At 40.6% G+C, this 25,743-nt stretch overlaps 3 protein-coding genes across 3 annotated transcripts; 1 reads left to right on the plus strand and 2 right to left on the minus strand.

Annotated features, from left to right (window-relative positions):
- Window positions 1-1,113: 1,113 nt before the first annotated feature.
- On the minus strand, window positions 1,114-16,458 carry kiaa1328 (KIAA1328 ortholog; the record flags this gene model as incomplete). The annotated part of the gene is made up of 13 exons (XM_083939617.1): window positions 16,389-16,458; window positions 15,755-15,790; window positions 15,340-15,617; window positions 15,062-15,162; window positions 14,779-14,894; window positions 9,386-9,510; window positions 8,094-8,237; window positions 7,891-8,048; window positions 7,543-7,761; window positions 6,418-6,513; window positions 6,172-6,263; window positions 5,797-5,884; window positions 1,114-1,342 (listed from the first exon to the last, which is right to left on the minus strand). Exons 1-13 carry the CDS (start codon window positions 16,441-16,443, stop codon window positions 1,114-1,116), a joined length of 1,737 nt encoding a protein of 578 aa, XP_083795743.1. The 5' UTR covers window positions 16,444-16,458.
- A 191-nt stretch (window positions 16,459-16,649) lies between these two features.
- Window positions 16,650-19,296, plus strand: tpgs2 (tubulin polyglutamylase complex subunit 2). The gene is made up of 7 exons (XM_083939902.1): window positions 16,650-16,789; window positions 16,910-16,989; window positions 17,075-17,162; window positions 17,773-17,913; window positions 18,083-18,196; window positions 18,320-18,483; window positions 19,071-19,296. Exons 1-7 carry the CDS (start codon window positions 16,714-16,716, stop codon window positions 19,287-19,289), a joined length of 882 nt encoding a protein of 293 aa, XP_083796028.1. The 5' UTR covers window positions 16,650-16,713; the 3' UTR covers window positions 19,290-19,296.
- A 1,919-nt stretch (window positions 19,297-21,215) lies between these two features.
- Window positions 21,216-24,858, minus strand: aqp7 (aquaporin 7). The gene is made up of 6 exons (XM_083939901.1): window positions 24,520-24,858; window positions 23,168-23,294; window positions 22,928-23,065; window positions 22,333-22,451; window positions 22,002-22,219; window positions 21,216-21,415 (listed from the first exon to the last, which is right to left on the minus strand). The coding sequence occupies exons 1-6, from the start codon at window positions 24,655-24,657 to the stop codon at window positions 21,217-21,219; spliced, it is 939 nt and encodes a 312-aa protein (XP_083796027.1). The 5' UTR covers window positions 24,658-24,858; the 3' UTR covers window position 21,216.
- Between the last annotated feature and the right edge of the window lie 885 nt (window positions 24,859-25,743).

Here is a 25,743-nt window from a genome sequence, read left to right on the forward strand (position 1 = left end):
TAAACCTTTAAACATAGTGGAAAAGGGCAAATTCCTAGTTAAACACCCTCATAAACCAACTGTTCAATCAGATATGTAATCACAACAAAAGATACGCCTTGAGGTCACTATAAGTTGCTGCTAATATGTAGGAAGCTAATGTCTGACAAATGGCTTATCACCTATTAACTGCCTGCATAAAACACCTGTCTTGATTTTTAAAACTTACTCTCTTCCTCCTGTTTTTCCCATCTTGCTTTGTCTCGACAGAGCTCTGATCTTGTTCAACTGATGTGTTCTACGAAGAGCAAAATTCAATGAAAACTGCACTATTTCCATCAAAAACAATTGAGTTACTATCATTCTTTTCAGTGCTGTTATCAGTGGTTTCCTTTCTAAAGCTCAGTAGTGTTGCTAGAGTCACATTTTCCTTCATCTGGTTTTCAAAGTATTCTGGAAATCTATTTCCCAATTTCAGCACATATGGAGGGTGTGGAAATGAATGTTGCATATTAAGCTTTGCCGGGTTCCTGATGAGCCAAGCTTCTGATTGGGCAGTGCGCTTTAGGCTCCCGCCCCTGTGTCTCCAGACTGATCCATTCTCTGGTCCCCTGAACTCTTTTTTTGTAATTTTAAATGAATGATGCGTCTCAGCTTAGCCCAATAATAAAGCACAGTCTAGAATAAAGTATTGTTTGTCGTGTCATAATTTCTGAATAACTTTTTCCTTCCTCCTGCCGTAGGAGCATCTAGCACTAAGTATGAATGTCCCACTATATAGCAGTAGGTAATTTTAATTATTAAAGGACATTTCACTCATTATTTCACTCAGTCATTATAATCAAACAGTTTCTCAATGTTCAAGTGTGTACCATGAAGTTAAGGTTGCATTTATACTGCCAATGTCCTCAGAGATAATCAGCTCAGTGGTGAACGGTTTTCCTGCAGTGGCAACAGTTCAATTACAAACTGGAAGCATAACCAATTCTGAATAAGTATTTGTTTATTTGTAATAAAACCACAGTATAACAAGACCATGATCATTCTGATTTAGATTGTCAACTGAAAATTAAATGTATTTAAAAAAAAACAAAAAAACAGGTGAATATCAAGTCACTGGATCCATTTTCTTCGTCAGCAAATGAAGAAAATATCTTCCAGTATTTGGCTTTCTTCCATGTCCTGCTGGGTACTCAGAGGATAAGACCTAGCAGGGGTGAGCAGGATTCTGTCCACTGTTTTGGGGGCAGTGAGGCCCGGTTTCCGTTGCGTCATTTTGGGTCTGTGAGTGGACTGCTTGCATAGCGCAGGTACAGAGACGGGACTAAAGACATCCAATAATTCAGCCACAGAAAAGTCCAACCTGAAAACATAAAGGTTTTGTTGTTTCATTCAATTCAGTTTCTTTTATTTCACATGTAACCATAGCTTGTTCCAAAGGTTGAATTGGCCCAGGCAACATTTATAATACAGAACCCAGTGGAGCTTTGTAGATGGGTTATGTTGTAAATGAGTATCCTTGTGCCATTTCATTGTAACAGAGAAATGCACACAAAGATCGCCGGTTACAGTACGTGCCCTCAATGTTAAGCAGAGAGGGTGCAGGCCGAGGGACCAACACCAGACAAGCACAAGGCCAAAGTCTACATGGAGCCCAATTGCTAGTACAAAAATATTGTCATTCACCTTTCACTTGTTAACACAGACACAGAATATGAAAGCAAATATCTCTTCGACGTGTTAACAAAATCTTTCTTGCTGAAGTGTCCACTGAACCCTAACAAGCAACGTTAACAAGTCAAAACCACTGGGGCGTCCCAGCAGGAAAACACACTTTTGAGAGAAAAAGAGGGAGAGAACCTGGAGCTTTCTCCCCTGGAATAGAAATGAGGGAATGTGCAGAGAAATAAATAAACCAAAACGGGGGAGATTAAGCTAATAGAGATTCAATCCCTCAGTCTGGCTGGCTTGATAAATTATTCAGTGTATACACAGTCGAACAACGCCATTCCAGATACAAAACATGAATTCTTTAAAGCACGCTCCACTGATGTTGCTAACATAATTCTCTGCTCGTTTAAAGCTGCATCGATTTGCATCGCGCAGCTCCGTACACAGCTCTCCCAGGTAAGAGCGATCTTTGGCATGTACTTGTTGATATGCAAGTGGGTGGGCAGCAGACAGACACACTGGTGGGACTTCCAATCAGGGTGCATTTGTGTTCCTCCACACGTAACCGTAGACCTTGATGTGTCGTGTTTTCACACTAACTTGAGGCAGCACACATCAGTAGCTGGAAAGCTTTAAAAGGCTAGATTTTTTTTTGCTTTAGCAACATGGAGTAATGTATGCACATGTTTGAGCATGAGGAAGAGAAAGTGAATGAGGGGTAAGTTGGCTGAGGGATGATAACTGATGAAAAAGAGACTGAAGCTCAAGTAAGTAAATCTGTCTTCCTCATTTGGTCTCCTGCCTGTCAACAGCAAAGAAGAAAGCGAGAGAGAGCGTGAGTGTGTGTGTGTGTGTGTGTGTGTGTGTGTGTGTGTGTGTGTGTGTGTGTGTGTGTGTGTGTGTGTGTGTGTGTGTGTGTGTGTGTGTGTGTGTGTCTGTGTGTGTGTGTCTGTGTGTGTCTGTGTCTGTGTGTGTCTGTGTCTGTGTCTGTTTGTTAGAGAGAGACTGGAAGCGAGTAGAGCTTTGTGGATAGAGGAAGGCAGAAAGGGAATGTGGGGGAGGGACTTTGGCTGGGATCCTTCTCTCGAAATGTGAGAATTTGCATTTTTATTTGTTGATTTATTTAACGGACAGGGCTCTCAAACAGCCATCCATCAACAAACGACATGTTGGTAATGAATAATGCATCACTTACCGGCGGTCACAATCTATAACAAGGGGAGTGCGGGGGGTAGGGGTACAGTTTGGGCAGGAATGGGGGAAATGATAGTGGGTGGGGTGAGGGGATGTGGTGGCACAGAGATTACACGAGGGCTCGAGAGAATGCCAATAGATTTTCAGGGGGGGACACAGTCGAACAAAGAAGTTAATTTCTTGGATCCAGTTTGTGTAAGTAAAGTTGTGAATTGCTGCTCAATATTAATATCCCCAAAAGGAGTCCTGGCAAATCCATTTTTCTGCTACATGCATAGAGTGAAATGCATGGATAGGAGTAGCAGGAGCATAAGGTTCTGTCATTGTAAAAAATAAAATTTAAAAATTTAAAAAATACCTTTGGCCAGGGATGTTGGGTCATTTAGGCTCTAGAAACATTTAAGTAATGTTAAATACTTAAATCTTCTGCGCCCAATAGTAGAACAAAAAGAAGCCTTAGTGAGTATAACATAACTGCAGAATTTTGTTTCTGACAGTATTTTATTGATACTACACAGACTCTTCAGTGACAAACAACATGCCTTGTATCTCTGAGCCTTTATGTAAAAATCCAAAAGTCATTGTTATAACCACGCACGCACACACGCACGCACACACACGCACGCACACACATGCACACACGCACTTTCTTAGGGAAATTTAAAAAAAAACCTTTGGGTTTCATTCTCCCAGTGCACCAATACTGTTTGTCTCTTTTCTAGCTTTGTACGGCCTGATGAAATTTACACAAAACTCCTCTGCCTACGCTCCCTACCGTCTTCTTTCAACTCGTAACTTTCACTGCTTATTTGGCTCCTCTCTTTCATTAAAGATAGCCGTCTCGCCCCGGCGCCCCTTTTCATTTGCAGTCCAAATAGTAAGATAAAAAACCTATAATGGCCACTGCGTATATCCTGCATGTCAATTCTCAACCAATCAATAGCAGGCGGGCAATGGCAGGAAGGTTGGAGATGAGATGGGCGGGTTGCGCTGGAACTGTCTCATTACAAACTAGCACAGGATTCATGAAAGGATTAAGAAGGTCAGTTAATGTTAACCCCAGCTTCGTTTTGCAATTTGCACATCAAGATTGAATTGGTTAAGATTAGATGGCCACAAGGGGAATATTGTTGCCAAGTAAAAGAGAGGGGGTTCAGGTAATGTGCCAAATCGTAGAGTGTTATAGATGTTTTATTATGAATTTAATCTTGCTTACCACATTAGTGGTTTTATATTGTTTATTACATATTTTCATCAAGGTCAGCTTATATAATTGAAGTAGACAGCAACTAAAATAACATGTAGCTTCTTATATTTCTTGAACTATTTTCAAGCATACGTTGTTTAGACACCAGCTAAGAAAAAAGGGTCTAATCCAAATCAGTGGATTACCAAAGGATATAACTATCTTTAAAAATTCACATGAAAAAACATGTTGCAAAGGAAACCACAAAAGGAGTCTGAGAGGCAGACTTCCTCATTACTGGTTTTAAAAAAACAAAAAACACTGTGTGTAGCAAAGAGTCCAACAATTTTAATAGGCTTTGGAGGTGTAAATGGATGGTAATAAGATCTGATACCCCGGGTCCCCTGCTGGAGTTAATGGGCATATGCTGGAGCTCACAGTTCAACTTGGACCACGCACTGCTTTGTTTAAGAGTTACTCATCGGATTTGAAAACTTTGAGCTGTTTGGAAGAATTGAATTGTCCTTTAGGACTTTTACAAAATCTGACATTATGCAACAAAAAATTGGATCAACTTTAGTAATAACAGTTTTTAAACATAAAAGGTTTGCAGCACCGTTACAAATTGCTTCTCAGCAACTGATATTTCTGCCCACACGGTAAGATGGCACACAGCCAGCTTAATTACCATTCCGTGTAAAGATTGGAAGAAAAAAGCTAACGAATGTTCCTTTCCATTTTAGAAAAGTCTCATGCTTGCAATCAGTGATTCATCCCCATCCTCAAAACTCCTCACCCTTCTTACGTCTTTTATCCATCTTAACCTGCTCTAACTTTCCTTGCATCCCATTTCTCACTCTGTCCATTGATCTCACCCCGCCCTCACCCTAAAACACACTTTTAACATCTCTCCCTCACTCTTGCTTTCTCTGTCTCATTACTATAGCAGAGAGAGAAGGGAGGGCAGTGTGTGCATCCAGAAGTCTCTTCAATTACACCTGCTGCAGGGTCCCTGCTAGGCCGACTAATGGAACGCAGCATGTCTCCTGACAGGCTGGCCACAGCGCTAGCTAGCCCAGTAAAAAGCTTCATTTAGCCTCTCACAGCTCGAAAAGTTAGCTAGACTAAGAAAAGACATAATTTAGCCTCAAACACTGCAGCAACTGCAAGCCCAGGAAAAGCTTCCAGATTGAAATTTTATCCGTGCTATATTTATTTTTCATTACTGTTAATATTTCTTAACAACTACAAGAACAACCATCAATTGCCTTAAGAGGTCAGAGAGAACAAATAAAATACTGCAGCCTGACAGCCCTGAAAATAATCTTCCTTATGTCCCAAACGAGATAGGGGTACACTGCCCACAGAAAAGCTTACGTCCAATGGTAAAGAAACCCTTGTAAGTCTTGAAGAAAGCCTTTATTTACAATTTCAGACTAGCACAGAAAAGAGAAATTGTGTCTGGATCCTTCAAGTGCTTAAGTGTGATGTGTTTCATTGATGTTTAATCAGCAATATACTCTTTTGGCTGGCACTTTGGTTCTGTGGACTTTTTCTGATTCTGAACCAAAGAGTCTGTTCTTCTGAGAACTAATTCTACTAGGTTAGCTTAGCTAATACTTCCATGTGTGCTATAGTCCTACTGATTATCCAGCATAATAAATAACGCTTCACTCACATTAACACTATTAGAAAATCTATAAGTAATATTAGTATTAGTAAATCTTTATTAAATGCTTCACTGATATCCAGTTAAGATGTGTTACCTGAGCTCAGGGGTCTTTTGGATCATAGACAATGAGGTGGGCCTCCTCGGGCTTCCAGGGGACTTTGCAGGAGATGTGGCTAAGGCTTCTGTTGAGAGATGCAAGATGCAAGAAGTGTTATAAGTGTTATATTAGAGGCCAGAGAACCAAGATGAGAGCAACTCACGCAAGTACTTAACCAGGAAGAAATAACCATGATGATATACAGTTTTTAACGTCTTAATTAAAATTTTACATGCATATACTTAAATAAATACTGTTCGAAGGAAATCAAACTCTTGACATGCCTGAGTATGATATGGTTTGAGCCAAGATGCTCTTCAGTGTGTAGTCGAGTATGCACATAATTCTGATTAATAGAAAATACAAGCTTACCATTGCCATTGACTTGAGGAGCAGGTGCCGTTTGTGGGTGTTTTCCATGCAAGCTTTGGCCTGAATGATGTACCCCTGCATCTTCACACACACTGTTACCACAGAAAAAATATATTGAGTTAGCTTCCGTGCATGTGACTCAAGTATGTGTGTGTATTTGAGAGGGAGCAAGAGTATGTTTGTATCCGACTAAAGTAGCTGCAGTTTCAGTGTCTGTCTTCCTGTCTGCCAGTTTACTTGATTTACCTGGGGGGTAAATCTTGGAGGGATGAACCCTCCGGCTGTGGATCTCCATTTCTAGTGTTTGAGCTGCTGAGATCAGATTGAGTAGCTTGTTGAAACCTAACAAGAATATAGGAGAAGAAAAATAAAATAAACTGAGGTTTTGCCAGTTTGAAATAACAGATACTGAAGAAGGAGGGGTACACAAAACAGGAAATAAACATGGATATGTAGCTACTTGGACAAAACTACCTATCTATTGACTAACTACTAGAAGTATCCATCAACTCAATTAGATAGATTTACAACCAATCAGAGCAACGAAATGTGACCAATAACCAATCAGGGCAACAAATTGGCGTAGCTTGAAGTGGTGCTTTGTACATTTTGATACAGCTAAACAGTATGCCAAAAATGTGTTTCTAAATATTTTAGGCAAGAAATAGGCACTACAATAAGGCCTCGTTCAGACCAATTCAGGTAGTCAGGCAAAAGCACAAGTCCTCCTATTCATTTTGAATGGGGTTTATCCGTGTAGGCTATGACATTGGAAGCTGCAGGGGAATGCAGGAAAAAAAACGCAGCGGACTGCGGTGAAAAGTTGAGACTGTTTCAACTTTTGGATAAACACAACGTCACACTGCGGTGGCCAATACGATCAGACCTGTCACAGTCTATTTTGAGAGGGTATGAGAGTCCCGTACAGAAAACCTTTATCATTTTCATTTTTTAAATGATGCTGCCTTCAAGTGCAGTCGGAAATGTCATAATTATAACAATGATATGACAGAAAACAATAATAACTGAAATATTAAGTCTACTTGTGCTACATTAGGGGGTTAAAGAACACAACAGGGTGTCACACAAATGCCCTGATGGGCCATAAGGTCACTCCCACCACTGGACAACTAAATCTGCCGGATCTACCTGAGTTTGTGTGCATTCAGCTTTACAGAATCTTGATTTACATTTGATCAGTTTCATGAGCCTGTTAAACAGATTGGACGGTGACGATGTCAGTCATTGTCTAACACCTGCCCCACATGAGATAAATGTTTGTGACTGTTTCTGTACAATCTCAGACTGATAAAAATATCAGCAAATGCAATGAGCTTGGCAGATTAGTTTGGTTCTCAGGCTAGGTTCTACCTGCTGTAATCGAGACGTGACTGACGTAGCTGCTGATTCTGTCTGTTGAGCCTCTCCTCCTGCTCAGCCAGCCGGGCCTGCAGCCTCTCTCTCTCCAACTCCAACTGCATCTTCTGCAGCAGCAGCTGGTGCCTCTTCTCCTCCCAGTCCTCGTGACCCAGTAGAGGCCTGGTCAGGGCTTCCTTGGTCTCTGAGCCAATGGCACTCCCACTGTGGCGCCTGTGCAAAATGCACTTTAATTAGCTCATTATCTTGTCATTCTTCTTCTGTGTCTTGAAAAAATGCACAATTTGATGAAAACTACAGGAAACCAATGATAGATCATGACTGTATAGCGTACATCTGTACCTTTCATACTCATGCTGTTTATAGGTGTCATGATGGCCATTCTCTGGACAAGGGCCACTGTCTTGGCATTGCTCACATCTGTGGCGGGACTCTGACTGTGGCTCCTTGCACTCCCTTTTCTTCCTATGCTGTTTGATTGACCCATCTCTTGGACTGAACTCACAAACACAAGAAAAAGAGACAGGGTTGCCAAGGGTGTGTACTGCCCCTCTTCCTCTACTACCATCCCTGTGCTCTTGAGGCTGCTGTGCTTGAGTAGCAGGAAGGCTGAGGTATGAGCCATCAAAGAGAGAGCCATTAGCTCTGCTGGTAGAGGTTCTGCACAGGGCTTCCTCTCTGCTAGGCACCTGGGCAGAAAACAAAGAGGACAATAAATGCAATTTGGCCAATTTAGGGAACCTTTGAAAAATTGATGGAGTATTTCGGCCAAAAATGTTAGACTGCTCTATAAAACCCTATTGTAGAGCTGGGCTACAAACCAAAATGTACCAATACTGAATAAGGAGTTACTAACCAACCTAAAGTGCTCATGTTGCAACGCGCAATATAAGCTTTCCCAATGTGCTTACAAGAGCTGCTTCACAAGAGCCCACATATCACTTGCACTTTGTTTGGGTTTCCATGACCTGAATTAAAGTCAACTTTCTCTTTCATTTTATGCTCGTAACTACAGTGATTTGGGTGTACTGATGTGGGTGCCGTAGACAGCAGCACTGTGCCTGAGCACATCCTGTGTAGACACTGACGGAGGACTCAAGCTGCTGCTTTTGCTGCTTCTGCTGCTTGTGCTGCTCTGCGATTGTGCTGCTTTCACTTTTTTTCACAGCTTTATAGACAGTGTTAGGGTAGGACGGGGTTTATAGTAGCACAAATACAACTCATCCTTCAAAAATGTAAACTGGACAGTGGCCACAAGATTAAGAGGACAATTTCCAGCTGAGCATAACTGGCAGGTAAGCCAAGGTCAGCAACATTATGAGGTAAACATAAGGAGGAAAGCCCTTCGTGTAGTTGACTAGGAAAGAGACTGTGACTAATTTGCTGAGGGTCAGAGAGTAGGCAAACACACATTATTCAGAGCCACAGTGGGACAATGAGGTTGGCAAAGGCATCTATTCTTACAGGGCTGAAGCCAGGGAGGCGTCTTCGCTTCTGAAGTATAACCTTGAGAGTGTTTTTTTACTATGTTGTAGTCATATCAAACAAGTGACTGCAATGGAATTCTATGGTGCTTTGTTATGCATTATTATGACACGTTGCCATTGGACAATGCCTGATGGATGGCAAACAGTGGGTATGGTAAATAATAGAACAGCTAGAACAGTCCAGTAAGTTCCTAAAAAAGACATACCTGTGGTTATGATATCCAAAATCTAACAATATATAGTGTCATAATCATGATTGATATAATATTGGTATATTGCCCAGCCCTAGCATGATGCACTCGATACGCCAAATATTTACAACTTACCACCCACCCAATGCCAGACCTTACCTTGCTATGCGCTGGTGCCTCGCTGAGCTGGGCAATGGACTGGTTAAGTTTTGCTTGTTGCTGAGAAAGGTATTGTTGGTAGAGTCCAAGCAGTTCCTGGCACTCTCTGTACTGCTGTTGGAGGCCTGGAGGACTTTGGGTTAAGTAACTAACAACAACAAGTAAACAGAGCATAACAGAGCACAACCTAAAGCCTGAAACATTAAAACCACCCCCTTGATTAAGCTGGGAAAAAGCAGACAGTGCCGTTTTAAAGTCCTACCTAACACATTTTAAAGTATGTAAAACTTTGCTGTAATTAATATTTTTCAGGTGAAAGTAACAACCATTTTAGTAAGGAAAAAGTTATCTTGTGCAGTCTAAATGGAAAAAAAGATAGATACTGGATTTAGATTGTCAATCTGAATTAAACCCTTGTTTCTGCAATCAATTACACATTGGAGCAGAGAAGTAGAGAGAACAGCAAAGTTGAAAACAGAGAGGGAGAAGAGGCCAGCAAAATCAAAGTTGTTTTTGTGGCACAGAGCTTTCACCATCTGGGTCGGGCCAAGCTGTGTTGAGCTGAACTGGGCAGTGCCATGCCAGGCTATCTGCCAGATAGAGAGCTGGCAGACACAAGAAAACTAATCTGGAGCGGAACTACTGCTGCGCCTCAGGAGCCCACTAATGACAGTGGCAGCACCACACCACACCAGCACATACAAAGATAATGAGCATGAGAATAGAGAGACTACCCACAGACACACTCACACACATTCAATAACCAACCTCGGACAGACTCTCACTTACTCGTACAAATACATACACACAAACAGTGAGACATGAGAGCACAAATTCCCCACCTGCACTGTAAACAGCCCACACACAAACACTACAATAAAAAGAAGTATTGCACACACACCCACCCAAGCTGACCTTAAAAATGTGTTCCTCCAGGCCATATCTTTTTATGATGGTGGCCTGCTCCCCCAACTGATGAGTTTCTCAGCATCCGTGTGGGAAAAAAGCCCTCATTTTAAGAGAAAATCAAAGTTCAAAGTAGAGTCTTATTGAAGGAATAGTTGGCGGAACACTCCATAAGAAAACACTTTGGTTGTTAGAAGACTTCAATCAGGCTGTGGAAATGAAACAAAGGGAAAGAGAATAGAGCGAGGATGGCTTTGAATTGAGAACCAGACACCAGACAAATGCAATGCAGCAGCTTTCATAAACATTACGAAAATGTGAGGAAACACTTTGATCGAACCCTCCATCTAACTAAGGCTCCTCTACCACTGCGCTGATAATGTACAAGCTTGAGGACATCACAAGGACATCACATCATGTAAACCTATTTAAGTCTATTTATGCAGCATGAAGATGGGTCTTGAAGGGAAGATACTGAATATGCTTATACAGCTCCACCTCAGTCCAAGACAGAGAGTTGTGTGTTGAGTCGAAAAAATGCATGCTGCTCATATTTCACCAGATTTGCATAAAACACTATTTCCACATGATTTCTCATGCCTAAAACAAATGTTTCCCAATAGCCACAAATATACTATATAGCACAATACACTGGAATACAAAGTGTGTATGGTGGGGACCCACAAACCGAAATGTACACATGTACTGTAGTATCAACAGAACTATAACATCATAGCTTCCCAGTGCCATAAATGAAAGTAATGTGTGCTAATGTGTCGACAGGCTGATGCAGTCACTGGACAGCAAGAGCTAGGTAATCTGAACCGAGTGGAGCAACACTGATAAGATTCCACCTCTCTGCCCATCGCCACACTAAACACGCTTCCTCCACAGCCTTGGACATCAGCCAATGGGGGCCAAGCACTCGGCAAGCCCTGAGTTTACATCAGAGCAGCAAAGTGCCAACAATGACTTACTCCTCCCCCCTGCTCCAAAAATACTCGGAATCAAGGGCTTGGGCTGAAGAGGCTTCAGACGGGGACCTGTCAAAATGATTCACTTCCCTGTCAGGCCGAAGCTCAAATGAAATAATGAAATCCACTTCAAGGTGGAACAAATTTGCACAGGAGGGGGGAATATTTTAAAGCCTGCTTTAACACACTGTGCCAAACAGATTGAGCCTGAGCAGGAATGTGAGAGAAACGGGGGCGGAGATGTGTGTGCAAGGAAGCAATGACGGGGAATTAATAGAAGAAGACAGTTTACATAACTGCTTCAATACTACTGAATTTGTAGAAGAGACAGGAGAGCAATACACACAATAAACCAATAAATGACGTCAGCTACCAATTATTTTTGAAAAAGCCTGTAAAACACAGCAAACATTCAGAAGAACAGTCTCATCAATACCATTCTCATCCATCTTCATTGCCATGATCACAACTAGAAAAGAAAGCAAGTTTTGTAGGCACAGACTACAAATGATCTCGTGTCTGTGGCATATGTTAACTGAACAGCTACCACACACAAGCCCACACTTCACAAAGCCAAAAATCCACGCAATACGAATACACAATAACAATTTTGTTTCTTTTGGTAAGAGTCAAAGCATTGTGCATCATTAATTTCACATTAACCCACAATTCGATTTCATTATTTTCAATTAAGCGCTTAAACTGAATCCATAAACAGTTATATAAACCTATACTAAGGCATCAATTCATAGAATGACATTTGTTTACACGGCTAAACTAAAATGACATAAATGACAGCTGCGCAGTGTATTTAAATATTTCTAACAACCTCTTTGTGGCTTTCCTACTACATAGCTCATAGCTCTGCATATTCCTTGGCTGTGTCAACAGTAGTCAGAAGAGGGTGGAGCTACAATAAGGAAACAGACTAGAATTTAGTTTAATTCCTTTTTAACATCTCTAATAATAGTGTGCCTTTGATCCAACCACATCACTCTTTCCTAAAATAAAGGCAAGGTACAAAACACCCAAACTAGATCATGACAATGCAAAGAGAAGAAATATAAATCTGGCAACAAAAAAATCAAAGCACTAAAAAAAATCTCCAAAAACTATCTTCTGATGCAATATCACAAAAAGTACACTTGATTGAACCAAATTTCCACATTGTAAATGCCAGATAAAATGGATTTAGCATTGGCAATCCTCTATCACAACAAGTAGCATTTTCAATGACGTATTCTAACGGCTATTCCTCGCTCTCTATGGCCTCAGGGTTCCCTCCAGTCGTTTCAACTCAATAAATGGCATTGGCTCTAGTGCCTGCTGTGCCTTGCTCTGGATACAGTAAGTAGAATGGTGCACCGTGTGAGTAACACCACCGTGACTTCTGCCCATGCCAACATGCCTTGAAGTACACAAGGCATCCTTCCTATCTGAAACACAAATTCAGTCCTGTATGCCCATCAGTTCCAAATGTCAGCTGAACACCCTAAATATCAAGGGGACTTTTTCCCTCTCATCCTAGGTGGCTTGGGGCTAAGGTATAGCCCTACATTCTTTATACCCCTGACAACTCTGAATCTTGGTTAGATAAGATAAGCTGAGGCGTAATGGAATTAGACTTGACAAGACTCTCATTCAGTGTGTTTGCCTTTGGTGTCTCCTTAACCTTTCAGAGGAGTGCCGGAACCTTCTCCCTGAGAAGAGCCTTCATGACTCCTGCATGCACTTTAAAAGACTACGTTATCCCCCCTGAGGTGCTTGGATCCTAACACTTTTTCCGCTCAAATACCTTTTTAATGGAGTTTAGAAGTTTGGTGTAAATGCCAAGTCTTCGAGCCAAAGTGCCTTTAATTGAGTTGTGCTTTCCTAATTTTCCCCGCTGCTGTTGCCAATCGTGCAATTTACCAGCGGGGTCAATTACTCTTCATATTTCGCAGTGTTTTTAACCTAAATTGACTGCTGGCCATGCTTTGGTTTGACCTGAGTGGAATTGTTATGGCAGTAGGTTGGTTTTGAGGTGCAATAAACAGCATACTGTCGCTGTAACTCTAGCACTAACCTCATGCTAGACAATCAGGATCAGCTGGTGACCCATCTGATCTCATTTTGTAAGGAGTAACTGAGAGATATTCTACAGTTAATGTTCAACATTCAGGGTTACATAAAACACATGGCGGTGAAAGCACAAACTGTAGTCTTCTCAGTAAATCAAAATTCATCTTTGGATGATAAGACGATTGAGATGGTTTGGGCCATGGCTCCAACCTTGAAATTGATTCTGTACACAACAGCAGATAAGCTACAAGCACTTGCAAAATACATCTGCAGCAAGCATCAAATCATTCAAATGAATCTACTCGCCTTCTCTGTCTTTTGAATCAAATAGACGGGTCTTGGGCAAAGACTGTACGTGGCCTTACCTGAGACAACAGTGCCCCCTGCAGACTAACTAATTGAACAGCACATACAGCAATAGGACCATATAGCTTCAATAAATCATTTCAAGAACATTAAGTACATCTTAGGGATATGCAACTGTGTGACATGGAGAACATGTTTTTATTCCAACCAAAGACTTCAGTGCACAGATGATTTTACTGATTTGTTCCCCTTTTAGGTTGAAGTCCGGTCAATCAGCAGAATCACTTGGGTGTATTCAATGTTACACATTTTTGCACTAATGTAGACATTCAGGTTAAAGAAATATGTTTTCTCCAGTGATTTCTTCACAGGATGGCATAATGGAACTGCACCAATACTCTACTGTATCAGTCGAAATTCAAAACAGGGTGCATCTTATCATGTAAATACGGCATACATTATACAAACATCTTGGGAACATTTACCAAACTGATTAAACTATTATACCCTGGAATTCTAGAGGGACCTCTGGTGCACTACATTTTGCAGTATCAGTAGTACAGAAACTACACTGCATATGCACTCCGACCAGAAACCAACACGCCATGAAACATTTTCCACAACTTTAAACATAGCCATGTTCTCTGAAGATAACTTAACAACTAATGATAAGTGCCGGGTTTTAAAACTTTGTGGGTCAAGTATTAATATAATTAGTATTAATTCACTCTTCTACTATCACCCAATGCTGTTATTTGGAACAAATGCCATACCGTTACTTTTTAGTTTCAGATTCATTGAAATAGAGAAATCAACTAATCATCTAACTAATTGCAGTGTTTTTTGTTTTGTTTTGTTTCTTCATGCCTGTGAATGTTCTCATTTGTCCCAGTCATCGTTATCCCCAAAGCAATTTCAGTCAAAAGCAACTGGACTTGATTATTTGTCTAGGAAGACGTTTAACCTCTCATCCAAGAGGCTTCATCAGTTCTTGTACGCATCTGACCAGGCTGGGACTGCGTACATGAACTGATGAAACCTCTTGGATGAGAGGTTAAACATCTTCCTAGACAAATAATCAAGTCCAGTTGCTTTTGACTGAAATTGCTTTGGGGTTTTGTTTCTTCAGTTATTTTGAAAGGATACTCTCCCTCTCCTCTACTATGATCAGGTTCTGTTGCTCCAGCTGCTGGATCTTGGACTCAAAGTTTTCCTGTTCATCTTTCAGACGCTGCACAGACTCTTCTTTCTGCTCGCTCACTCTGGAGAACCAGGGATAACAATGAAGGGAGTTAGTTTTTTGTTTTTTAAAAAAAGGTGCATGAGTATTCATTTAAACTGTTTTACAATGTGTATCACTTTGTATTTTTCCATTCATACATCCATATGAACTTCATCACTATCCTAAAGTGACATAATTGCTGGCTACCTGGCTAGTTCTTCGATGAGGTTTGCAATCCGGCGTTTATCTTCAGGACAGAGGTCCTTCAAACAGACCTGGCTCTTAGATTTGCTAGTTTCAGAGATTACCTGTGTAAAGAATGGTTAGCAAGTGTCAGAAGATATTAACAGAAAATAATAATAAAATACTGACAGCCTCAATACATTCACTGTCAGATTATCCAAATGCTCTCTTCCATATTCAAACATTTCATCTCATAACTATGGAGGAAAGAGAAAAATAGTCTGCACAAAATAATGGTTTACCTGTGTCGAGGAGAGAAAAGTACCAGAGGCTGGAGAGAGGGTGTGCTCTGTAGCTACAGTACCACTCTGATGGACGGACACTTTCTCCTTGGTGTAAAGCCCAGAGCGCTCACTTTGTAAGTAGCCCTGTTTCTTGTCACCTTTCTTTAACGTGCTCTCATTTTTGCAGTCAGAGCGACGCCTGGCTCGCATCTTGGTTCCTCTTTTACTGGATGTACTGGTGGTGCTGCCTGATCCCAAACTGAAAGGGGTCTGGGTCTTCCTCTCTCCTTCCACTCCTGAGGCAGTTTGTGGGAAGACAGAAAAGGATGCCATGTGTATAAGAGGCACCTTTACATACAAGAATCTGATAATAATAATGATAATCATAATACAGTGTTTGGAAATTGCTATAAAAAATGTCACTGAGACTAACCAGGAACAAACACCAAAGGCTGCTCGTCATCTGACACTGTGTAAAGGCAAAAGAGAAGACAAGCACTTAAGACTACGGTTAGAAAAAGTATGCTTTGACATGTAAACTACTTATTTGCCTTAACTGTCAAATCTAATGCTAAACGGATAACTCCACCTTTGGGCAAACAGCTACTTTAACACGTTTTGATATATATTTTAAAATAAAGGCAACGTTTACGTACTTTTTTGAAATAACGCTTAGCTTACTTAATGTTAACTAACTTAAGCTAGCTATCGCAGGGGTCATCCCCAGGTTTAGGGGGTGGTGTTAGGGTCTATATCGGGTCTACATAACCCTATCTGCCTGGGAATTCGGCGCTGATTGTTGAAAAAAATACAGAACGGGGTACATAGGACCTTTTCCGTGAAAAGCGGGGAACATCGCACCTTTTTTTCACAAACTAAGCGGGGAATATAGGATCCGGGAAAACATAGGTATGCTTCCCTATCTCACTTCCTCAGAAATATATTCCAACATGACACAAAAGTACCATCTGTGTGACTCTTTCAAAAACGTTTATTACTTTATATTGTATATGTACGAATGGACAATGGATAGGGAAGCTTGTGTAGTTTAGTAAAAGTAAGCCTACCGCCATTCATCCAAAATATCCCCGACTTTCCACTTCTTAACGCTGCCGCCGCCATGTTGAAACAACCGCCACCACTCCCAGGGAGCCAAGCGTTGCTAAGGAATTGTAGCCCCGCCTTTCTCTGTCAACTTAACAGCCGATTGGCTATATTCAAAGAAGGGCGAGTTTCTATTGGCTTAAACAAGTGTCAATTCTGCGTCATACCCGCTTCTGTAGCTTCCTGCTGTGTGTTGCTAGCTGAGTTCTACTGCAGAGACGTGAAAGATACAGAGCTGAAGAGGATGCTTCCAGTGTTTTATGAACATTTGTGAATGCGATCCTCCAAATGGAAGAGATAAAAGAAAGCTTGGTATTTAAAGGTGTTGCTGAAAGACTAACGCTTGGCATTACTCGAATACTCGGTGTGTATCATGGTTTTTGCTCTGAAACTAACGTTAAAGCTCTAACGTGAATGTTGAGGTTAGCCATAGCAAACAGATTTGTGTCTAAATACATGTTTAAATTTATCCCTGTTGTGCCAGAGAACATGCCTGGTGTGGTCGATGTGCGTTTTGTGGAGAGGGAGCCTGCAGAGAAAAGGAGTCTGCTGTCGTGGGAACAGGTGAAAAAATGAAAAACACCTTCAAGACATAAACAATTCTTCTTGTTATATATTATAATATGAATTTGCTGCATTTCTTCTTCAGAAAAACACTTGTATTTTGCCAGAGGACCTGCGAGATTTCTATCTGACAACTGATGGATTTACACTGACGTGGAGCGTTAAACTAGACAGTAGGTGACCTTGTTAGTTTTTATGTTGCGCCTGTAATACCACTCTAGGGCTGCAATGATTAATCGAATAACGGAGTTGTTAACGATTCAATCAACCACAAACTATTTTAATAATCGATTTTGAGTCTTTTTTTAGCTTCTTGAATGTAAATATTTTCTGGTTTCTACCTCCTCTGTGACAGTAAACTGAACATATTTGAGTTGTAGATAAAACAAGACATTTGCAGACGTCATCTTGGGCTTTGAGAAACACTGTTGGACAATTTTCACCATTTTCTAACACTTAAAAGACCAAATAACAACTCATTTATTAATCATAAAAAATAGTCCTCAATGAAGCGCTAAACAACTCTCTAGTCTTAATCTATTTATTTTCTGCCAAAAACCTGCATGTTTTTCAGCTCTGTGATTATACAATCGTGTGTGTGTGTGTGTGTGTGTGTGTGTGTGTGTGTGTGTGTGTGTGTGTGTGTGTGTGTGTGTGTGTGTGTGTGTGTGTGTGTGTGTGTGTGTGTGTGTGTGTGTGTGTGTGTGTGTGTGTGTGTGTGTGTGTGTGTGTGTGTGTGTGTGTGTGTGTGTGTGTGTGTGTGTGTGTGTGTGTGTGTTTCAGATGAGTGTGTTCCCCTTGGGTGTATGATGATTAACAGTGTAACCAGGCTGTGCCCACTCCTCCAACCAGTATCATTATTCTCTCTACCCAATGCACCCTCCCTGGCTGACCTGGACTGGGAGGAGAACAACACAGAAAGTGGTAAAGCTCACCTGTCAGATCCTAATATCCGCTCAACTCAACAATTAATGTCAATGTCAAGTTTGATTTAGTCTGTTTGTGTGCTCAGTTGTGCAGAAAGCAGGCTAATGAATGAAATGTTGATTGGAAAGTAAATATTTATTCAAGACTCATTAATGCTATCTGCCAGGGATGGGGCACGCACCCGCTGCGCCCCATTTTGATTCCCGGAGCCGCATCTTCGAGCTGGATTCCTGTGGTGGGAATGGCAAAGTGTGTCTCGTCTACAAAAACTGCACTCCAGGTGTTCTGTTTGTAATGTAACTTTTAAGATTTCTCCGAACAACAATGTTAGATATATATTCATGCATAAATATATTATCTATATTAAAATAAACATTAAGTTGTTGATCTTTGTATTTCCCAGGTGTGGTAGCCCAGCAGAGTGAAATGTGGTTCCTTGACCGCTCCTTGTGTTGGCATTTACTGACCTCAACCTTCACCTCCTACTACCGACTGATGATCACCCACCTAGGTCTGCCTGAGTGGCAGTATGTCTTCACTCCATATGGCCCCAGCCCACAGGCCAAGGTGTCTCATCACTCTTTCTTGTGCTGTGGTTTAAATGGCATCTGAAAAACTTCCAGTAACTGCAGGATGTTCAGCTAATATTCTACATTGTCTTTGTTTTTACCATTTTTTTTGTTCTTTTCAGAATTTTACCAAACCATGTTCAGCTAAAATGTATTTAATTGTGTTGTAGATTTTGTAATAATATTAACAACACATCGTGTATAAAACACATTTTATTCATTGTATTCCTTTCACAGTATACTACAAAGTTGGCTGATTTAAAACTTTAACAAGATGACACAAGACTGAAAGCTTTAAGACACTTACACAAAGCATACAAGTGCATTACCTCGACGTCTGACATTTGCAGACTAGTCCTTTTAATCTTTTTTTTTCTTCTATACATTGTATGCCAAATGTTCCTGGGAGTGAAAGTTACAGTGCTAGAAACTTTTGCAAAGGATGTGATGTGAGATGCAGTGTCTTTGTAGTGTCCCTACTGTTTCCGCTTGCTTCCTAAAGAACATTGTACAGGTTATTTTTTTTTAGTGTACATCATAATTGTAACAGCATTGTAAACTGTCTACCTCCCGTTCCCTCTACAGCAATGGGCTTCGCTGTACCAGCCCCTGACTTTCAGCAATGAGCTCAGCTGGGCTGATCCTGCTGGAGATTCCCATCTTAACAAGCTGGATCCTACAAAGGCCTTCAGAGGCAAAGCCAAGGTACCCATCCCCAAGAAGAAGCAGTCGACGCAGTGCATCTTGGGGAGTACTGTAAAGGGCCAAGGCAGCACAGGAAGACACAGTGGGGGGAAGCGGTGAGAATATTCCCATCCAAAGAAACATTTCAACCAACTTTACTGTCTATACAACCAACATGGCTTAGAAGAGCAGCTTGCAATTCCCTCATTGCCTTTGGTATGTTGGCAGCTCTACGCTCCCTGACAGCATGTTGTCTGAAACTAGGTCTGAATTGCTGCATGTCGAAATAAATACATAAGCAGCATTTTTCTCACCTCAACATAAGGCTAAAGTTGTGCTGGCTGGTGGAGGCAACATGGCATGTAAAAGGATGTTTCTAGCTATTTCTGTGTGTTAGAAAAAAAACCTTTGGTTGGCAAGGAACATTATACTCGTCCTGATCTTTTCTTTTTTTACATTTCACTGCTAAGTCTTAGTGATGGAGAAATTAGGCTTTCGGAAGCACTGAAGCTTTCCAGCCAATTGCGTCATCAATAGATTTCAAAGCCTCATTTAGCACAGTGTTCACCAGTGACACCTAGTGGTAAGAATAATTAAAAGTAGCTAATTCATAAAATATGATCATGTGCTGCTGACACATGACTGATAATCCTAACAATATATACATATATACATATACATATATATATATATATACATATATATACATATACATATATTAGGACAACATTTATATCTATAGTTACTATTACTAGGCTTGGTTTTCTTTTGTAAATATTTCAATTTTGAATGTACAATGGGTAAATAACAATTCTATGTTTATGTGATGATAAAACTGAAGTAAACGAGAAGAATGAAAATAATGCTGTGTCAATTGCAGCTGGGCAGTAAAAGTGCTTGTATGACTGAAAACTCGTATCTACAATTTGAAACTCAAAATATAATGATCATAGAAAGAAACTGATGGCAGTAGCGGATAGTAATACCTCGCCAGGCATCAGTGGAAATCATAAAATTTTACATTTTCAAAGACTGACAATAAATCACACTAGGTTTCAGTAATCTGAGTTACTCACTGGCCATTGCATCACTGCAGTGCCTCCCTGATGCTGTGACTCTCTGTAAACATCACACATTTTAAAATTAGTCATACACGCACATTCACTTAAAATGTGCTAGGCTTAATGATTTTTGTCTAACTACATCCGCACTGATGAAGGTGATGCGGTTATATTGCAACATATCTGAGATAAAATGTGCTTGCTTCATTTAGGGCTCTTGCCAAAAGCATACCGCTGAGCACACTAAATAGACATCTAGGACTAACTTTTTGGTTCAAGTACTTTCAAGCTCCAACAAAGTTAATCAAGGCTCATCTACACTTTGTAGCTTAAGGTTGCTGTGCACCGGACTGTTGTTAAGATGAATGCGTCTGCTATCTTTGGTTCTGCTGCTGCCCTTCAAGCTGTGAGGAGTCATCTCCTGCTGTTCCTATTTTATTATGAAAAAGACACATGTTTATTTAAGTGCAATGTGCGGGGGCCTGTTTTCTTTTCTCTACATACACTGTAGTTTCTGAGTTCATGTAAGTGGTCTCCTGTTGATTGTTAATATGAATGATATTTATCCCGTCTTCCAAGGTTATATCAGCTGCTATTACCTTAATAATATAAACGTGAAATAAAAGCTATTAAGTGTGGGGTTTTTTTCATCTTCCACGCATGAAAATGGCACATAGTCTTCAACCTTTTTGTCCTTAACATAGTTACTATAACTAGCGTGGATTGCAGCGGTAAGCCCTAGATGTCAGCTTCACAGTATTTTCGTTGCTGTCACTGATGAGTACAGACACTAGTAACTAACGTTGATGATTAAATTAATTATATAAAAACAAACTCAATTTAAAATTGCTTGAGATATCCAAAACCTTATGTGAGCCAGTCTCTTACTGCGAAAGTCCTTCTGTCCTCCATATAAGCAATTTGTTTTTGGTCTAGTTACTTTAACCCCTTCGTCTATTATGGAATGTTTCGACTGCACTGGTGTCTCAGACACATACATTAGCGCAGATGTTTTTCTGTTTCTCGAGAGGGGCATTCTCTTCCTCAAACTCATCCACTAGCCCCTCATCCTGATCGGAGAGAGGAGGGTGGTGCATTTCCACCATGGCCCTGTAGATCCCTGCACCCAATACTCCTCCAATGGGGGGGGCAATTAGAGGAACCCACCACCACCCATTTCCAGACCTGCACAGATAAAGACAGATAACTGTTAACTGATAGAAAAACACATGGTTAGATCAAAAACGAATATTATATATATGCATTGTGTGGATATTTGGGCTCTTTTGAAGTGGGTTTGTATGAGGTACAGTGTATGACATTCAGTACACCTTAGCCACCTACAAAAACTCAAAAAAAAGTTGCTGGTCTACCGCGGTTGACTTGACTGGTTCATTTGTTTGTTAACTTGTTAGTCCATAACCCTTTAGGGCACCAATGTCACACAATAACACAAACTAACTAACTGATCGAGGCTGCAACAACCCCTGTGTTCTGTGAAATGACTGTTTCTTCCTCCCATGTAAAGTTAAACTGACTGCAAGATAATTCACAGCAGTTACTTCATTGGTTTCTGGTGTATGTAAAACATATACAATGGGTAAGTAACTTACCTCATATAACCCCAAAAGTTCAAAGCCATCCTCTTCATGTTTGTTGGAAAAATACACTGGTCATTTAATAATTAACAGATGTTTTTCCCTCAGCTGACCCCTAGTTAAAGTGACATACAGCAAATTCTCCTAAAAGCCAATAAATTCCTCCTATGTACCTGAACACATCAGCCCCCCAGCCTGCTATAGCAGTGAAGACCCTTGGTGCAATGTCTCTGGTGGGGTTGATAGCATAGCCGCTGTTGCTTCCCAGAGATATGCCAATGAGCAGCACCAGGAGACCCACTATAACAGGTTCACTGCCCACTGCGGCCGGTTTGTTCTTCTGGTCTGACAGAGCCATTAAGCACAGCAGCAGCATAGCTGTGCCAAACACCTGGCACACACACAAAACAAACATCACATATAAATGAAACAATACAAGAAAGAAAATGGTTAGCTGATGTAGTAGATTGTAGCTGTAATCTTTTAATCCGGTTTCATGGCTACCTGATCAATGAATCCAGCCAGCAAGGAAAGGTACGGCGCAGGATAGGTGGCAAAGATACCAGCTGTGGCCTTTACACCTGTCACAGTCAGGTTTCCTCCACAATAGTCATATATAGCTTCTGCATACGGAAACAATATCAACAGGTCAGATATTCTTACGTGTATGACTGCCAGTGGAAATAGAATAAAAATACAGCATTGATATATGGGCAAGGAGCAGTCAATGTATACGTTTCTTTAAAAATACAGATGTTTTTCCTTTTTTTCTGGATCAAAATTCTCATCCAGTTAATAAATACAATTGTACTGTTGGGTAAAAGATTTATATTTAAAGTTTCCTAAAAAAAATACACAATAAATACAATTAAAAAACATTTATTTGGGTAAAACTATACCTTTCATATGGTATTTAAGTTTCTAAGTGTAGCTAATTATTTGAATTGCTAAAGGAATCCTTTTTATTTGTTCTTCTCTTTTTTTCTTCTTTTTCCATTATATTGTCTTGGCATCATATTGTCATGTGTGTTATGTGTATTTAAAAAAAAAAAGAAGAAGAATACAGGTGTTCAGTGTCAAACATGCAGTGTGCCCTCACCATAATAGACTGCATAAATTGTCCCTGCAGCCAGAAATGATCCCAATAGTTGTGCAAAAACATACAGAGGCAGCATCTTCCACCCAAGACGGCCAAACGTGCACATTGTGAATGACACCGCTGCATTCATATGAGCCCCTGATGGAGCAATAAAGCATGAGAAACGAGTCAGATAATAGGGATTTATGAAGACTTTAAATGATTCTTGATAGCAGGGTTTCCATGGGTCGGTTCTCATACCTGAGACCTTCCCTCCGACATGAACCCCCATAGCAACACCCAGTCCAAAACCCAGGTTGATGCTGAGGTACTGTCCGAAAGCTCCCTGTCCTGTCACGACCTGGGCCACAGACCCCAGGCCAAACACCTGGACACAGACAGAAGTTTTCGTGCACAGGGAAAGTCACAGATATTAAAGGGAAAACGTCCACAGTCACAGACTAATTGAGGGAATCCTATAGGCTTATGTTTACTTTGTAAGCCAAGGCGAATTGTTTAATATTGTGAGGACTGGCCTGATTACCATGTATTAAAGCTTTGTGTTTTATTTTATTATTTTCTACATTTTATAGTATCTACAGTTTCTAATGTTCGATGTTAATGTTAATACTCACTTATCTCAAGATTCTACAGAAAACATTCTAAGCAATAATTATTATTTGTTTATAGCAAATGGAGTTAACTGTTCCAAAGGAGGGACGATTGTAGTGGAAGCACTGGTGTCAGGTGTGACGGTGTGTGTGGTGATGTCAAATAGTTTACATGGCTCACAGGTCAGGAAGAAGGACCCCTTAGCAAAATTTGCTTAGGGCCCCAGGGACTTCAGGATCGGCTCTGCAATTATGTAAACATGTTTGTATAGAACACGTGTTTTGTTTAGAATTGTTTAACCATCTGTTAGTGTAATGAAGCTGAACCGAACTGAACTCTTTTATAACGTTAAACTCGATGAAAGAGACTGACTGTGGTTGCAACGAAAAACAAGCTGACACTTTAAAAACATTTATTCAGGAAACAGGAAACGTGGTTCCTCCTACGAAAGTCATGTGTGTTTATGTGAAGAGTGAGTTTGGTTTCCAAGCGTAGCCCTCCAGTGTGCTAAGTCTGGGTTTTATTGTAACAGCTGACACATAACGTGACTTTTGCAACCTTTTCCATGTGGCCCACTGCCTGACCATTCCTCTGGTAACAGATTTCCTGGTTCACCCACTGGAACCCACCAATCCCCACAAACGTCCCCCCAGCCATGTGACTGAAATGTGCTATGGTGTGTGTGCGCGTGTGTGTGTGTGTGTGTGTGTGCGTGTGTGTGTGTGTGTGTGTGTGTGTGTGTGTGTGTGTGTGTGTGTGTGTGTGTGTGTGTCTGTGTCTGTGTGGCTGTGTCTGTGTATTTGAGAGAGGGGAATGTTATCAGGGTCAAGAGCATGACATTAATAATTAATGGCACATGGCTGTCACAGATAAGCCTGCCACATGTTCTAAACAGAGAGAGGAGCTCATACATGGAAAGTGAAATTGTCACCAGTACGATGGTTATAAGAGACTTTTTGCCGGTTTAAAAATGACACATTATTACAACAAGCTTTTCTTACCATCATGACATATGTGCAAAGGGATTCAGCAAGTCCCACACGAACAAATTCATTCTTTAGCAAAACTTTGGGTCGAGTTACGTTGACTCTTCTACGCTGAGAGACCCCGAGTTCTACTGACTGCACCAAGTCCTTCATTCCTTCTTCTTCTTCTTCTTCTTCTTCTTCTTCTTCTTCTTCTTCTTCTTCTTCTTCTTCTTCTTCTTATTCTTCTTCAACCCTTTTGTTCTGGTTGAGTATATTCTCTAATATAGCAAAAAATAAAGAGCAAGTTCAGACCCCCTCGAATAATCTATGTGGTGCCTCCTCCCATGTCACACAGTAGTCCACAGACGAGTCTCTTTCTAGCTATTTTCCTCCTCCCCCTCTATCGCCTCTGCTTTACTCTCTTTGTGTGTGTGTCTCCCTCTCTCTCTCTCTCTTTCTCTCTCTCTCTCTCTCTCTGTCACCCATTGGGATTTGTCCATTTTTTATAGCCTTGACCCAACCCCCTCCTCCTGGATATGTTCAAATGCACAGACAGACCCCTCCCCCAATAGCTTTGCATTATCTGAGGATACCAATAAGGGAAAATGTTAAAAATGAACACCAGCTGTGCCAAACAGAAAATTGTGCCCTATAATTGACCAAAAATATTGAATTCAGCTGTTTCTCTATGATTGCACATCTCTGAAAAAAAAGAGCTTTTATAAATGGATACTACATCTGATCTAAAATCTACAGTCTTCGGTTATATGTGACTCAGTTTGAGAGTCTTTGTTTCAGTTTGTATGTTTTATTAGTCAATCTGCAGGGTTTTCCAATAACACGTAAGAAAAACATTGCATAGATCAGTCTGTTGATTTATGTTACTGTGTATTTAAAATGTTGCCATCTGTTGCTTTATATAGTTTTCATATACCATACCATTCTGCCTCATATTGTTTCATGTATGTCATTCTTCCTATGCTACTGTAACCGTGAAAATAGTTATTTTAGTGTAAATATTGTTTGTGCTAATATTGTTACTGTGTAAATATCTTCACTTTAAATAACAAGTAAATACAGGGTAGTGCTGGGAAACAAAAGGCAGTTTAGATTAAAAGGAAAGCTACACTGACCACAGACACACTTATGGACTGTGGGGATTTACAAGCGCATAGCATCAAGTCAACATATTTATCCCTTCTGAACCTTTGCTCTTTTCATTTGCTCATGTTAACAACAATTGATTTGGGCTATCTT

This window comes from Echiichthys vipera (genome assembly GCF_963691815.1).
Source record: "Echiichthys vipera genome assembly, chromosome: X".
Classification (NCBI taxonomy): domain Eukaryota; kingdom Metazoa; phylum Chordata; class Actinopteri; order Perciformes; family Trachinidae; genus Echiichthys; species Echiichthys vipera.

What these genes read in the sequence shown, in the direction of transcription:
- tpgs2 (XM_083939902.1), top strand. Translation starts at nt 16,714, where the DNA reads ATGGAAGAGATAAAAGAAAGCTTGGTATTTAAAGGTGTTGCTGAAAGA. An exon ending in GTCTGCTGTCGTGGGAACAG is followed by an intron (nt 16,990 to 17,074) that starts GTGAAAAAATGA and finishes TTTCTTCTTCAG; the next exon opens with AAAAACACTTGTATTTTGCC. An exon ending in GGAGAACAACACAGAAAGTG is followed by an intron (nt 17,914 to 18,082) that starts GTAAAGCTCACC and finishes GCTATCTGCCAG; the next exon opens with GGATGGGGCACGCACCCGCT.
- aqp7 (XM_083939901.1), bottom strand. Translation starts at nt 24,657, where the DNA reads ATGAAGGACTTGGTGCAGTCAGTAGAACTCGGGGTCTCTCAGCGTAGA. An exon ending in TTTGCACATATGTCATGATG is followed by an intron (nt 23,295 to 24,519) that starts GTAAGAAAAGCT and finishes GTCTGTGTCCAG; the next exon opens with GTGTTTGGCCTGGGGTCTGT. An exon ending in TGTCGGAGGGAAGGTCTCAG is followed by an intron (nt 23,066 to 23,167) that starts GTATGAGAACCG and finishes TTGCTCCATCAG; the next exon opens with GGGCTCATATGAATGCAGCG.